The sequence below is a fragment of the Rhinopithecus bieti genome, unplaced genomic scaffold (genome assembly GCF_001698545.2).
Source record: "Rhinopithecus bieti isolate Rb0 unplaced genomic scaffold, ASM169854v2 scaffold_21726, whole genome shotgun sequence".
Classification (NCBI taxonomy): Eukaryota; Metazoa; Chordata; class Mammalia; order Primates; family Cercopithecidae; genus Rhinopithecus; species Rhinopithecus bieti.
The window spans coordinates 1,180,232-1,196,083 of NW_016811100.1; the positions used below are offsets into that span (position 1 = coordinate 1,180,232).

Below are 15,852 nucleotides of genomic sequence, written 5' to 3' on the forward strand. Positions count from 1 at the left end.
AGACAGGCAGGCTTCCTTGAGCTGCTGTGAGCTCCACCCAGTTCGAGCTTCCCAGCGGCTTTGTTTACCTACTTAAGCCTCAGCAATGGTAGGCGCCCTTCCCCCAGCCTCACTGCTGCCTCGCGGTTAGATCGCCGCAGACTGCTGTGTTAACAATGAGGGAGGCTCCGTGGGCGTGGGACCCTCCCGGCCAGGTGAGGGATATATTCTTCTGGTGTGCCCGTTGCTTAAAGCGCGGTATTGGGGTGGGAGTTACCCGATTTTCCAGGTGTTGTGTATCTCAGTTCCCCTGGCTAGCAAAAGGGATTCCCTTCCCCCTTGCACTTCCCAGGTGAGGCGATGCCTCGCCCTGCTTCAGCTCTCGCTGGTCAGGCTGCAGCAGCTGACCAGCACCGATTTTCCGGCACTCCCTAGTGAGATGTCCCCAGTACCTCAGTTGAAAATGCAGAAATCACCAGTCTTCTGTGTCGCTCGCGCTGGGAGTTGGAGACTGCAGCTGTTCCTATTCGGCCATCTTGCTCTGCCCCCTAAGTTTGTTATGTTTTCTTGAGTGCATTTCCCCATACAGGATATAGAAGTCCTACTGGCTTGAGGTGTAAGAGGGCAGAACTTGGGGTTGGCCAGGCAACTGAAATTTAGATAGTGAATCCCAGAATGAATCCCAAAATGAATAGGATGTGTGTATGTGTATAGATATAGAAATAGATACAGATAGAGATTTATTATCTCTAGGGATAGGATAGGGAAAATTCCAGAAGCAAGTCTCAAAATCTGAGTATGAATTCTACTCAAATCTTTGGCAAACAAGTAAACTCTGAAGACACAAGACACCTCCAACCTTGCTGACCAGACTTTAAACACAGCAATTAAAAGCTAAAAATCCTGAGCAGAGATATTAGCTGCTTTACACTGTTTGAGAGCCAGATTTTTCCATTTGAGTCCAGCCAAGTTAACTGTCTACTACACACCAACAGTCCTTAGAAAGAACAAAACAAATTCCAAAGTTGATATAACAAATTATATACACCAAAATTACTAGATATGCAAAAACATAGGAATCACCTGACCCAGTTTTCAACCAAAAATTACTAGATATGCAAAAAAATAGGAATCATCTGACCCAGTCTGAGAAAAAAAAAAAAAAAGAAAAAAGGAGTCAACTGCAGCTGCCTCCCATTGTGCCCAAATATTGGGTTTATTAGAAAAATACTTCAAATTGTTGATTACAAATAAGTACAAATAATTAAAGAAAAACATAGTATTAATGAGTAAACAGACATGGAATCTTAATAGTGAAATGGAAACTACAAAAAAGAAGCAATTGGAGATCTAAGTTGGAAAGAACAGCTAAAATGAAAACTTTACTAGATGAGCTCAACACAGATTTGAAATGGCAGAAGAAAGAGTCACTGAACTTGAAGACAGAATAATAGAAATGCAATCCAAGGGGAAAAATGATTAAGAAATGAACAAAGTTTTCTTTTTTTTTGAGCCAGAGTCTTGCTCTGTCACCTAGGCTTGAGGGCAGTGGTATGATTTCAGCTCATGGCAACCTCCGCCTTCAGGGCTCAAGTGATCCTCCCACCTCAGCCTCCCAGGTAATTGGGATTACAGGCACACACCACCACCTGGCTAATTTTTGTATTTTTAGTGGAGAAGGGGTTTCACCACATTGGCCAGGCTGGTCTTGAACTCCTGACCTCAAGTAATCCACCCACCTCGGCCTCCCAAATTACTGGGATAATAGGCATAAGCCATCGTGCCAGGCCTAAAAATAAACCAAGTTTCATAGACCTGTGGGACATTTTCAAGGAGTCCAATATACATGTAATTATAGTCACAAAAGTAGGGGAGTGAGAAAGAGGATTTTAAAAATGAAGAAATGGTAGCTGAAAAATGTTTAACTCATAAGATTGATGGGTGAGGCTTAAACAAGAACCCATCTGAAAATAACTTGAAATGTAGCAAATATATTAGTAAACACTTAAAGTTAATTCATACTTTGACTTTTCTGTTTATAACTCTTCCTGCCCACCATTCAGGCTATTTGCGTCTTATAATATCACTATCAGATGAAGGGGCAAGAATGAAAGGGAAGGAGGTTAGTCACATTTTTTTTCATACTACAACTATTTAGTCAGCACCCCCTATCTATGGTTAAGTACCACTAAAATAGTGTGATGGTTAATTATATTTGTCAACTTGGCTAAGCCATGGTACCCAGATATTTGGTTGAACATGTCTGGATATTGCTGAGAAGGTATTTTTAGGTGAGATTAACATTTAAATCACTAGACTTTGAGTAAAGCAGATTACTCTCCATAATATGGGTAGGCCTGATCCAATTAGATGAAGGCCTTAAGAAAAAGTCTTATCTCTTTCCAAGGAAAAGCAGTTCTGCTTCCAGACTCAAACTGCAACATCAACTCTTTTCTGTGGATTTTGGACTTGCCAGTTTCTACAATCACATGAGCCAGTTCCTTATAATAAATCTCTATCTGTATCTATTTCTATATCTATACACATACACACATCCTATTCATTTTGTTTCTCTGGAGAACTCTGTAAACTCTCATTAGTTTAAGGGGATAAGGGTCGGTCATGGTTCCTATTCTTAATAAGCTTTTTGTCTAGAAATTAAAAGGAAAATTCAAAACATGTGGTAATAAAAAATCTGTAAGCACAAGGCATCTTGGGAACAAAAAGAGAAACATACTTTCTGGTCTGGGGTAGGAGATGGGAGTGCAGTCAGAGAAGGCTTCCTGAAAGACAGAACATCTAAGCTCAGTTTTAAGAAATGGGATTGATAAAAGGGAAGTTGAGCAATTAGGAAGAGCATTTTGAACACAGGGAAGCCATAAGCGGGGGCTATCTCCTGAGATGCATCATGTGCTGCACTAAGAAGTTTATTTTTTATCATCAAAGCAATAGAGAACTTTGTTCAAATATGTTATATACAGTTATAAGAATCACAAGGAAAACTTCATTGAAGATTTTTTAAGTAAGAAAACTTCTGAATGACACTTGATTATTAACTATGTCTGTTATGTTCTTTATGATCACAGAAAACTAAGAACTATCCGTATGAAGTACTAGTTGCACCAAGCTGATTTACTGGCTGTAATACAGCCATCTCCACCTTTCTTTAAGTTGCTTTGCAGATGTGATTTCTGTTAGTGTAAATTTGATTTGTTTTCTAGCGCCATCTGGTGTTTTGTTAGGGCACTGATTATGACTTTTAAAAAAAAAATACAAATAGTACTCATGAAATCTTTAAATGTTTTAAAGACATGTAAATACTGTTTACACATATTCTTAATTGTAATGAATAATTTAATAAGATATTAAGTATAAGTCTAAATAAAAAAGTTCAGGAAAAGCCCACAATACAAATACAATTTTATCTAACACCCATCCACCCACGTGCACACATGGATACATACAAGCAAAAACACATTTCCTTTGCTCTTCAAATTTCTTTAAAGGCTCACAAATCCCAACTGATAACTGACCTTTGATAATATACTAAATCAGGACATATTGCACATTTTTGTGTTCAGTGAATTTGTCAAAGTATCACTTTTAAGGTTAGAGTGAATTCTTTTTTCTTGAGTCAGGATCTTGCTCTGCTGCCCAGACTGGAGTGCAGTGGCATGATCATAGCTCACTGCAACACTGATCCTCCTACCTCAGACGCCCGAGTAGCTGGGACTATAGGCGCATGCTACCATGCCTGGCTAAGTGTTGGGTTTTTGTTGTTGTTTGTTGAGACAGTATCTCACTACATTGCCCAGGCTGGTCTCAAACTCCTGGCCTCAAGCGATCCTCCCCTTGGCCTTCCAAAGTGCTGAGATTATAGGCATTAGCCACTGTGACTGGCCATAGATCTATATTTGACCTCTTTCACTCCATTATCCCACCCATTATCAAACCCTACTAACTTTATATCTAAATATATGTAGACTTTAACCAGCACTCACCACCTCTACTCTACATCGTAATCCTGGTCATCATCATGTCTTGCCCGGACCACTGCAATAGTCTCCTAATTGGTTTCCCTGCTTCCAGTCTTGCACCCCTATAGCCAGAATGCGCCTTTGAAAACATAATGCAATCATATCCATCTTCTGTCCAGAATCTCCCAATGGCCATCTCACTGGAGATAATATACAAGTTCTTACTTTTGTCTTCCGAGGCCTATGTGATTTGAACCCTTGACCACTCTGGTCTCATGCACTCCTACACTCTCCCCTCACACATTCTTTGCCAACAATCACCTCCTTGTTAAGCCTCAAGCATGCTAAGCACACATGCCCCTAAGGACTATGAAAATGCTCCCCAAGTCTCAGCACTCTTCTCCCAGACGGTGGTGCAGCTCAGGCCCTTGCCTCTTCAAATCTCTGATTAAAAGTCACCATCCAAGAGGCCTATTACACAGAAACACTTCCTGCTCATTCTCTGTTTTCTTTTCCTGCTTTATATTCCTTTTCACACTTAACATTGCCTGTTATATTTTAATTTTTTTAAAACTACATATCTAGCCCACTCTCTTCCCTATACACACTGAAATGCAAGCACAATGAGAGCTGTGACTGTTTTATTGACTGTTTCGGGCCCAGTGCCTAAAACAGAGCCTGGACATCGTGAGTACTCACTATGTACTCAATAAACGGATGAACACAAATGACTGTTTGAATTGACATCTAACAAGCCATTTTTGTATTGGATTATTTTGTGGTTCACACATTTTGTGACCATGGCTATGGAATATGTGGGAAAAGATGACATCCAGTGGGGAGAACCTGATATTGCAATTTTATCTAAAACATAAAAATAGTCTGATTTGACTTAAGTAACAGATGTCTGCAAATGAGGGCCTATTTTGCCTTAAAACATTCCATTTCTGTTATTATGAAACTAAAGTCTGATGAGTGAAGGACATTCCATTTTTTACTACATATTCCAGATACGTAATGTTTACATAACGTTTCCCTTTCCCTTTTCCCTACCAGATAACAGCACCATATGAATCGATTCGAGTGAAAAATACATGGAATTTCCACAGCTCACAATTTGCTCCAACAGATTTTTAATAAATCTGTGATAACATTGATTCATTATTTATTTTAATTGTCTATTCCTGCATCTCCCCCTTAATAAAATACTTTAGTTACAAACATATTTTGGTTGGTACTGATCTAAAGTGCTAATTTTAAATGGGGGGGAGAGTGACAAACCAGTCAACAGAAGCTGCTGCAATGATTCTCTTTGCAGGTTCCAGAGGTCCCAGCCCCTACACTCCCCTGGCAAACCCCCTTTTAGGATCAGAGTCCCTGGAGGTCAGACCTGTGCACCGAGGATACCTGGCAGTGCAGGGGAAGGCACGGGCTGCTAAGGCTGGAATGGGAGGTCTGGAGCATGAGGGGCAGAGATGTGAGGAGCTCACAACTGCAACCATCCTGTGAGCAGCAGGTTTGGGGAGGGGTTGCAAGTGTTCCTGTTTTTCTGCAACAAGCCATGCCCACCATTCAGACTCCCTGTCCCTCCCTTTGTAAGAATGCATTACAGTGGACCTCCCAGAAGCAAACCAGTCAATGAGTAAATGAGAAAGGGCTCTGTTTGGTCCAGACATGTGCATGGTCTGAGTACAGTGTCCACAGCATGAAAAAAATGTCCAGACTTCCACCATGGTCTAGTCTTTGACTTTCTCTAACTGTATCTTATACACTCTAGGCTTGTTCAGGTGCTCCAGCTTCTTCGGCCCTTCTCTCCTGTCTGTTCCTCTGCTCAGAGTGCTTAGGTTTCCCTAACCTCCTGGAACACCTTCTTCCCTGACTCACAGCCCCTTCTGCCTATGGCATGCTCTCCTGCTTTGTTTCCTCAGAACTCTTACCACAATTTCAGTCTGTGTGTGTACTGCTGGTCTCCCTATTGGGATGTGAGCTCCCTGAAACAGGAACCTGGTCTGTCTTGCTCTCACCTGCAACCACTTGTCTAGAACAACGCCTGGCATGTAGTTGGCACACAAATATTTAAGGGGATGGAGTGTGTTTTGAGGCGCAAAGATCAGGAGTCAGTTTTAGACTTGTTAAGTTTGAAGCGATTATTACACATCCAACACGTTGAAGTTATCAGGCAGACACCATGTAGACAGCTGGACACAGCAGTCTAGAGTGCAGGGAAAAGACCCAGGCTGTGGGTAAATTTGGCAATCTGTGGCATACAGAGGCATTTAAAGCCATGAGATTAGATGAGATCATTAAGGGAGTGCATGTATATGGGGAAATGCTCTGAGAACTAAGTCTGGGGCACTCCAGTGATTAATGGTCAAGGAGATGAGAAACATCCATCCAAAGAGCCTGAGAAAAGCAAACAGTAGAGAGCAGGGGAAAGACCAAGAGAACGTCGTATCCAGCAAGCCATGTGAAGGGAGTGTTTGAAGGACAGGAAGTGATCAAGTCTATCGAAAGCTGCTGATTTGCCCCTTCTTGCCTTGTGTTTTCTCATTAGCACATATCACTATCTATTATAGTTATATCCTAAATATGTTGGAAGATCCAGAAAGTAAGACAGTGGACAGCTTGTTAGAGTATGATGATCAAGCTAATCTCAGTGATCTATAAAACAGAGCCAGCGAACAGTTTCTGATATTGAGGAGAAAACTGCAGAATTATACAAATTATTTACAAATGCATAACTAAGTACTAGAAAGAAACATCTAAGGCCAGGCACAGCAGTTCACACTTGTAATCCCAGTACCTTGGGAGGCCAAGGTGGGAGGATCACAAGCTCAGGAGTTTGAGACCAGCCTGGCCAACACAGTGAAACCCCATCTCTACTAAAAAAATACAAAAATTAGTTGGCGTGGTGGCATGCGCCTGTAATCCCAGCTACTCGGGAGGCTGAGGCAGGAGAATCGCTTGAACCGGGGAGGAGGAGGTTGCAGTGAGCCGAGATCATGCCATTGCACTCCAGTCTGGGTGATAGAGTGAGATGTCATCCTGGAAGGAAGGAAAAAAGGGGGGGAAAGGGGGGGAGGAGAGAGGGAGGGGGGAGGGAAGGAAGGAGAAGGAGGAGGGAGAGGCAAGGAAGGAAGGATGGGGAGGAAGGAAGGAAGGCAAGGAAGGAAGGAAGGAAGGAAGGAAAGAAGGTAGGAAAGAAAGAAAGAAAGAAAGAAAGAAAGAAAGAAAGAAAGAAAGAAAGAAAGAAAGAAAGAAAGAAAGAAAGAAAGAAAGAAAGAAAGGAAGAAAAGAAAGAAAGAAAGAAAGAAAGAAAGAAAGAAAGAAAGAAAGAAAGAAAGAGAGAGAGAGAGAGAAAGAAAGAAAGAAAGAAAGAAAGAAAGAAAGAAAGAAAGAAAGAAGAAAGAAAGAGAGCTAAAAGAAAGTTAGGAGTGGGACTTGGGGATATGAAGTAGTAGGGAAGAGGACTGCTGCTATTTGTTATAAACCTCAACTTTTTAAACTATATCCTTGTACTACTTTGACAAAATTAAAACAACTAGTTAGAAAAACATTTTCATGAACTAGAGGCCTACTTCTCAACTTGTGGGCTGTGAAATTACAGCCAGAGGCCAGCAACTCCACATGTTCATCAAGTGTCATTTGCACACCAAGTAAGGTCTTATGCACCGTATGTACAAGATACATATGTACATACTGCTTTCATCACTACAAATTAAATTAAAAGCATTCCTGAAATTGTAATAATATTCAATCATTAAAGATCATGTCATTCAACTGATACTAAAAATAGCCACTATTCTATGATCATCCATATACTTTTTTAACATTAAAAATAGTTCTTCACTCTGAGTAAGTTTAGGAACCCCTGTGAAAGCTGAACTAAAATACTATGGGCTATTAAATTTATGAGACTGCCTTTGTAATAAACGTTTGGAAGGCAGAGATAATTCTTTCTACATAGCTATAACTTTGTTTCCATGTCTTTCCAACAATTCAGAGTTCCTTGAAAAAGATATCATGTTCTAGGAATCTTTGGATTCCTATGCCTAGTACAGTTGTTGACATACAACAATAAATAATATTTAATGTATCTTAAGTGCTTTCCCTGTTAGCTATTGCTTTAAGCACTTTACGTATATTTTTATTTTATTACTATCATGGAAACACAGCCTTCAGAAGTTGGTACCCTTACGATTCCTACGTTACAGAAGAGAAAACTGAGGCACAAAAGTTAAGTATTTTTCTGAAGGACACATGAGTGTGAATGTCAAAACTAGAATTAGAAGCTATTTAGAATTAGAATTACAATCTCTTTCTGTGCTTTGGCTCTTAATGTTTATGTAAAATATTAATAAGTGGTCGATGATAAAATCATTGAAATAACAAACCTAGAAGCAAATTCTTTTAATTAGTGACATAAAATGAAACTGTTATTCTTCGATGGAAAATAAAATCACGTTATTCTTTTCCCCATGTACATTTTAAAGGCTGTTTATTTGACAATCTCACCTGTTGCTTTTTGTTGTGGATCATCTGTTGTTCTATTTGTTTCTGAAAATTAAAGACAAAACATAGTAAGTACTATGCAAGTCACCATTCAGTATCTCAAAATATATTAATGAATATTTAATATTTAAATGAATTCAATAAGTATAATCAAAGAAAAATATATTTGATCATACAAAGCAATTTTCCTAAATCCTGAATTCATTACAAATGAAGTTCATTAGAAAATATCAAGATTTGGGCATATTTCAATTACTTATACTAAAAGTCACCAAGCACTGACTAAGCACCAGGCTAAGTACTCCTTGTCTATAAGGTAAGAGAGTTGGAGTGGGTGATACACATCAACTCCAGGTATCTCTAAGGTACAAAGACATGTGGGTGGGGAGAAGCCATCATTAAAGCTTGTTCAATATTGTTATTGTCTCTTAAAACCAGAAAACAACTTGAATAATTGACATCATGTGCTTTAAAGGAATGCAGCATGTCACACTGCTTGGAATATTAGTCTGCTACTCTAAGGACTTCACATATACACAGATGATCCATTGGGGGAGCTCGTGCGGAAGCCCAGGTGAGAAGCCAGAGATGAACCCAAGCCCCCACCTGTGTCAGATGCACTAAGTAAATCACAGTCAGTGTCTCTTCCACAAATAGAATCACCTAGGACAGTGGCACCCACCAAGAGCCTAGACTAGCCAAAGAACATCCACCCCTCACAAGGAAAACAGCAGCATATGAGCTGACCATGTGCTTTTAACCTCATTTGTGCACCTATAACTTTACATCAGGACGACTGTGTAAGGTAAATTAGGATCTAATTTTCAAGGTAATCAGTTGATTACAGCACTAGTAGGAACTTATCTGTTCTTTGGGTATTTCTAGGAACATGGGCGTATGCACATGGGTTGGAGTGGGAACAAGACAGAGTCTGGGAGACTGATAAAAAATCAGACTCTGTCCTCTCCCACAGAAGCTGCTTGAGGATGTCAGTGAGATCAGGGATGCAGTCAAGTGAACATTGACGCGGATCACTCAATTTGTTGGTGTGGAGTTTCCCACATTCATTCATATAAAACATTTCAATTTGGGGAGATAAAAAGTAAATCTGAGGCTGGTTTTAATGCAGGGAAGGGTTTTTTATAAGTCAAGTGTTTTTGCTCCATAAGAGGAAGAAAGGGGAACTAACTTTGAAATCTAGTGTGCCAGGCTAAGTGCTAAGCACATCATTTATGGTTTCTCTTGTCTTCTCACACCCTTGGAGAAGGTCTTACCTCCCTCTTTGTGCACAGGAGAAAATAGATGGCTGAGAAATTAGAGTCCCCAAAGCTATCAAGGCCAGCAGTTTACATAATTCCAAAGCATACGTTCTTTCCACTGAACCACTGTGTACCTTTCTTCAAAGAGAAATAAGCGGACGGAGAAATGCCAGTCTTGACTTTTGAAAAGAGTTGATTTTATAAGGTTGACAGCACATACCTCCTGGGCAGTGCTGCAAGAATAATGCAGGATTTTTTTTTTTTTTTTAAAGACTTGTAGGTCTTCGTAGAATGTTCTAGAATTTCTGATCTTTTTAACTATAACCTCTTTGTTATAAAGTTAAGTAGCTGAACTAGACCATTCAATACCATTCATTCAGTAAATATTAACTGAGCACCTAATGATGTCTGCCTGGCACCCTTGTAGTCATTGGATATACAGCAATGAAGAAAAGCATCAAAAATCCCAGTCCTGAAGGAGCTCTTTCTAGTGGGATCAGCAGTACCTGCAGGAACACTGCAACCATCCATATCCCCCAGTCATTGCATATGGCTAATGTGATTAGAAAAGTCAAGCGTAAAATGCAAGTTTCTAGCTGGATTAGATAGAACAGGTGGGTGCTGGTCATGAAGGGGAGTTTAGGGCTCTCCACAGATCTTCCCACTCTTGGGAGGGAAATAAGGAAGGAGGAGTGGTTTGAACTGGTCACATTCCAAATAGAAGTGGAAGGCGCTGATCCTGATGTGGGAGAGCCCTGGCCAGGTCTCCCCACATCCTCTGGACTCACATCCTCCCAGGAACGTGGAGAGTGAGTGTGGTTGGACATATGCCCAGAAACAAGGCCCACCATCTTTCTTCCACTTCCCATGCTGTATCTAAAAGCGGGGTGGCAGTCTGACCTAAAGCCTGGCCCAGATCATTCCAGGCCCCAGGCCAAAAGCTCTCGTATTCTCATTCTTGTCCTCTTCTGTCCTTCACCTCACATCAACAAGCTTGAGTTCTGAGACTCCTTTCGGATATGGAGAAAATACGCAGAGAATACGTTTTAGGCTCTATGAGTTTTATTGCTTAAATTTAGCTTAGGTAAAGGAGCTTTCTATGAGATTCAGCTTACCCCACGAGCATTCTACAGAGATAATAATGAAGTACTACTTTGCTTTATTCTCTGTACCTATGCTTCTCTGGAAGATCTCATTTGAATCTCACTGTGCCAAAGAGGAAAATGACTTGAGCCTATATTATATGCAGGCATTGTTCTAAGCACTTAACACAGACTATCCCATTTAAACTTCTCATCATTCATAGGAGGTAGTTATCATTTTACAAATATGGCAACTGAGGCATAGAGAGGCTAAGGAATCTTGTCTAGGGTTACAAAACAAACAAAACCAATTTCAGAAGCTATATTCCATAAAATACTACTTTAATCACACTCTATATCCCAGTAATGGGGAATTCACTAACTAAAGGGAGCTATATGCTCAGCCCACCCCTGAAAACTACAAAAGTACAAGCTCACATGTAACTCATAGTTAGTGTTTAAATATTCATATTCAGAAAAGAAAGATGTTACACTACTCTTTACCTATCTTAACGTTACTTTTCTTCTCCTTTAAATATTTTGTCAGAACAATAAACACCTTACTAAAAAGAATAGGATATTAATCTTTAAATGCAACCACTAAAGCAAATCACTTTTGTGGATTTTGTGGATTCAGATATACTGTACTCGGTCAGGCACGGTGGCTCATGCCTGTAATCCCAGCAGTTTGGAAGGCCGAGGCAGGCAGATCACAAGGTCAAGAGATCGAGAGCTGAAAACATCCTGGCCAACATGGTGAAACCCTGTCTCTATTAAAAATACAAAAATTAGCTGGGAGTGGTGGCGCGTGCCTGTAGTCCCAGCTACTTGGGAGAATGAGGCAGGAGAATCGCTTGAACCCAGGAGGCGGAGCTTGCAGTGAGCTGAGATCGCACCACTGCACTCCAGCCTGGCAACAGAGCGAGACTCCATCTCAAAAATAAACAAAAAACAGATATACTGTACTCTATCATGTTCCAGCACTGCGCTAACCTGCTGGTGAGCAGTTCTTGCTGGACTCAACATACATTCAAAGCGAATTTCCACCCAGGCCTGTGCATCCCTGTGGTAATGAGTGCATTACCACACTGGCATCGGTTCTCTCCCTGCACCTGGACATGGGACTCTGCTCTATCCCTGAGCGCCCACACTGACCAGTCCTCATTCACAGCTTTCCAGTCTCCTTCTCTCTCTACTAGCACTTCCTTAGCTCATGCTGTATCACCATCACCTATTACTAGTAAGTTGCCTAACCATCTTCCTACCCACGCTTTGGCCTCCCTCCAATGGCTTCCACCTCGCACCAGCTGCCTGAGAGTTGCTCTAAATACTGCTGTGTCACCTTGGGCCAGCAGGCACCCCACCTCTCTGACCTTGGCTTTGCTCACTTGCAGGCAGGAGTAATACTTATCTGCTGAGAAAACTCAGCTCCCTGACATGTGCGCACAGTACTTAGCTGAGCGGGTACATTCAATAAAAGTGGGTCTGCTTACCATTAGTGTTTATTTTTGTTTCCTCTGGACATGCTGGAGCTGAAAACAACCTGTTCTAGAAGCCCAGGGATTTCTTCCTTATTTAGTTCTCCTTTTCTGTCCAGAGAATGAAGACTGGAAATGGAAAAGAGAACTTTCCATGCCCATTTCTGCCCTTCCATCCACTCACGATGAAATTAATATCCTCCCAGTATGAAGTCATGTATAAGGTGGGGCAGTAGTTCTATTTTCAGTCTTTTGAGAAACTTCCTATTGGTTGAACTAATTTGCACTCCCGCTAACAGTACATGAGGGTTCCCCTTTCTCCACATGCTCACCAGCATTCACTACTGCCTGTCTTTTGATAAAAGCCATTTTAACTCAGGTGAGATGATATCTCAATGTAGTTTTGATTTGCATTTCTGATGATCAAGAATGTAGAGCACCTTTTTGTATACCTGTTTGCCATTTTTATGTCTTCTTTTGAGAATTCAGATCTCTTGCCCATTTTAAAAATCAGGTTATTAGATTTTTTCCCTATGGAGTTGTCTGAGCTCCTTATATATTCTCATTGTTAATCCCTTGACAGATGGGTAGTTTGCAAATACTTTGATGTATTCTGTGGGTTATCACTTCACTTTGTTGTTTCCTTTGCTGTGCAGAACCTTTGTAACTTAATGGGATCCCATTTTTCCGTTTTTGCTTTGGTTGCCTGTGCTTTTGGGGTATTACTCAAGAAATCATTGCCTAAACCAATGTCCTGGACAGTTTCCCCATTGTTTTCTCTTAGCAATCCCACTGCTAGGTATATATCCAAAAGAAAAGAAATCAGTATATTGAAGAAATATATGCACTCCCATGTTTATAGCAGCACTATTTACAATAGCCAAGCTTTGGAATCAACTTAAAGGTCTGTCAACAGATGAATGAAGAAAATGTGTGTACACATATAATGGAGTACTATTCAGCCATAAAAAAGAATGGGATCCTGTCATTTGAAACAACATGGATGGAACTGGAGGTCATTACGTTAGGTTAAATAAGCCAGGCACAGAAAGACAAACATCACATGTTCTCACTAATTTGTGGGTGCTAAAAATTAAAACAATTGAACTCAAGGAGGTAGAGAGTAGAAGGATGGTTACCAGAGGGTGGGAAGGGTAGCTGGGGGAGAGGGGAGCAGGAGGTGAAGATGGTTAATGGGTACAAAAATATAGTTATATACAATGAATAAGATCTAATATTTGATAGCACAACAGGGTTACTATAGCCAACAATAATTTATTGTATATTTTCTATGCCTGTATTGAAATATCTCATATAGTCAAATTTATACATCTACTATATACTCATAATAATTAAAAACTCGGGGGAAAAAGGTGCAGCAGGCTATCCAGGGAATAATCAAAACTTCTAGGTGCAGGACAAAATCTACAAAGGATGGATGCAGGGGCTATTTAATTTTAATCTTGCCTCCTGGCAATGTAGCATGATAGTAAATGTAAAATAAGCATTATCTATTAGAAATACATTAACTGGCTGAAGGTATTCCTTTGTGATTTTAGTTATCAAAAATGCTATAATCTTCTAAAATACCAGTAAGGATAAAATGAACTGATTTTATTATGTAACAAATTAAAAATATCTTATACTTCAAAAATAATGACAATATAGAGAATTCTTCCGTATTTTATTGCACTCAACATTTAATAGAAGACATTTACATTATTTTTAGAAAATTCATTGATGTTGCACAATGGCACATATTTGTAAAGACAAGGCTCATTAATTCAGATATTTGGAATTAAAAAATATTTAAAGTTAACCACAGCATAATGAATCCTCAACGTCCAGAGTTCTACAAAAATCCAGTGAAACTTATTTTACTCGTTCATCAGTTTTATGTCACTTAGTTTTCCTAAAAAAATATGGCTTTATAAAAAGTAGCATTCTATAATTCACAAAATGAAGAGCTTTATTATAATTTGAGTATCACCTCTGTATCATCCATATCACAGCTTTAGAAAATTATTGCTTTTCTTATTATCTTATTATTTCAGGTTTCATTACACATTGAGTACCCATGCAGGACTCACTACTTTGTATAATAACTATGATCTATAGTGATAAAAATATAGAAATCTCTTTGATTTTAACCCTAAAAGCAGGGGGAAAAAGTCACCTTATCTTAATGTTAACAAAATCAAGAGCTACCCCTAATAATCAAACCACTTCTTATGGCTTTGCTTATAGTTGCTCATGGTCCTTTGCTCATGGTCCTTTGCTTATAGTTGCTCATGGTCCTTTCAAAATGATGTGGTAGCTACCTTCTTTTCTGACAAAGGATTATTTTCAACACAGCAATTATTTCTGAGCCAAAATAAACCACATTAAATAAAGAAGAAAATCTTCAGTGTAGAAAGAAAAAGGCTCATCGCTGTGAAATAGCAGCAGGCATGGGGCTCTGTGAGCTTTTCACACATCCTCAATCAGCCCAGATCCAGGCATTACTGAGTTCATCTAGTTAGAGCACTGAGCGGTCTCTAGTGCTGCAGGGGAATTACTTAATTAGCCAAAGGCAGAATAATCTTTAAGTTATGCACCAGTAATTTATACAGATTTTCTAAAATTTAAACAAATGCTGAAGAGACTATAGCTATTATACGATTAATCCAAGGTGCTAACAAAGCATTTTTGCATGATAATAGTAGGGTCATTCTTTTTCCTTGTGTCTTAACAAGGAATTTCAGCTTTCCCCTCTCATTTGAAAAAATAAATAACTGATAATTTAAAATTTTCATTGAAAAATTAAATTTTTCTAATTAATCAGCTAAAAGCTACAACAATTTCAAAAGTGTTAATCTGAATACTTGAAGCTAATGTAGAAGTTTCTGATAAGAATATCAGTGCAGATATATACAACTCAAATCTTCACAGCTAATGATGATCTCTGTTAGCATTCTTAGGAGTGCTAACACAAAGTACTCTTAATAGCTTTTAAATCATGTTTAACGCAGTTTACACAAGTCAGTCCAACAGTTAGTGCTAATTACTAATAATATATGCAAACCCTGCCAACACAATTGCTGCTACATCACCAATATAATTATTAACTACTGTCTGAAAAACACACATAAATTCAGGTAAGACTAAAATCTATGTCATAAAAAGAAAAAAGAAGTCCAATGGATCCACTAATGCTATCAAAAGGGACATGCAGGAATGCAACATGACATTTTTTAGAAACATGTGTTTCTAAAAAGAAAAAAAAAATACACTAAAATGCCAGTGGACTATAATTCATTGAAAACATCTTTAGTGTTCCTTCCCAAAGATCTTGATCTGCTCAGTAATTGCTTCACAAGATCTATCACAGCCATCTTTTGGAGCGTATGGTTAGGCTGGTCCTCCTGTGGTGGTAGGGGCAGTCTTTTTGAAGCTTTAAGTATCTGCAAAAATAAGGGGAAATCTAAATTAAAGGACCAACCAGACATAGACTGTGAAATTGCTTCATTTTCATTCTACTTTTTAAAAAACCTACCAACACAGTAATTTTTTTTTTTTTTTTTTT

The 15,852-nt window shown here is 39.3% G+C and overlaps 1 protein-coding gene across 1 annotated transcript in view; it reads right to left on the minus strand.

Moving 5' to 3' along the window:
- The window catches only part of ASPH (aspartate beta-hydroxylase), a 228,531-nt gene that overhangs the window by 110,850 nt on the left and 101,829 nt on the right, over window positions 1-15,852 (minus strand). The window contains exon 14 of the mRNA XM_017893472.1: window positions 8,464-8,513. Within this exon, the coding sequence (XP_017748961.1) occupies window positions 8,464-8,513 (50 nt within the window). The remainder of the gene's footprint in view (window positions 1-8,463; window positions 8,514-15,852) is intronic.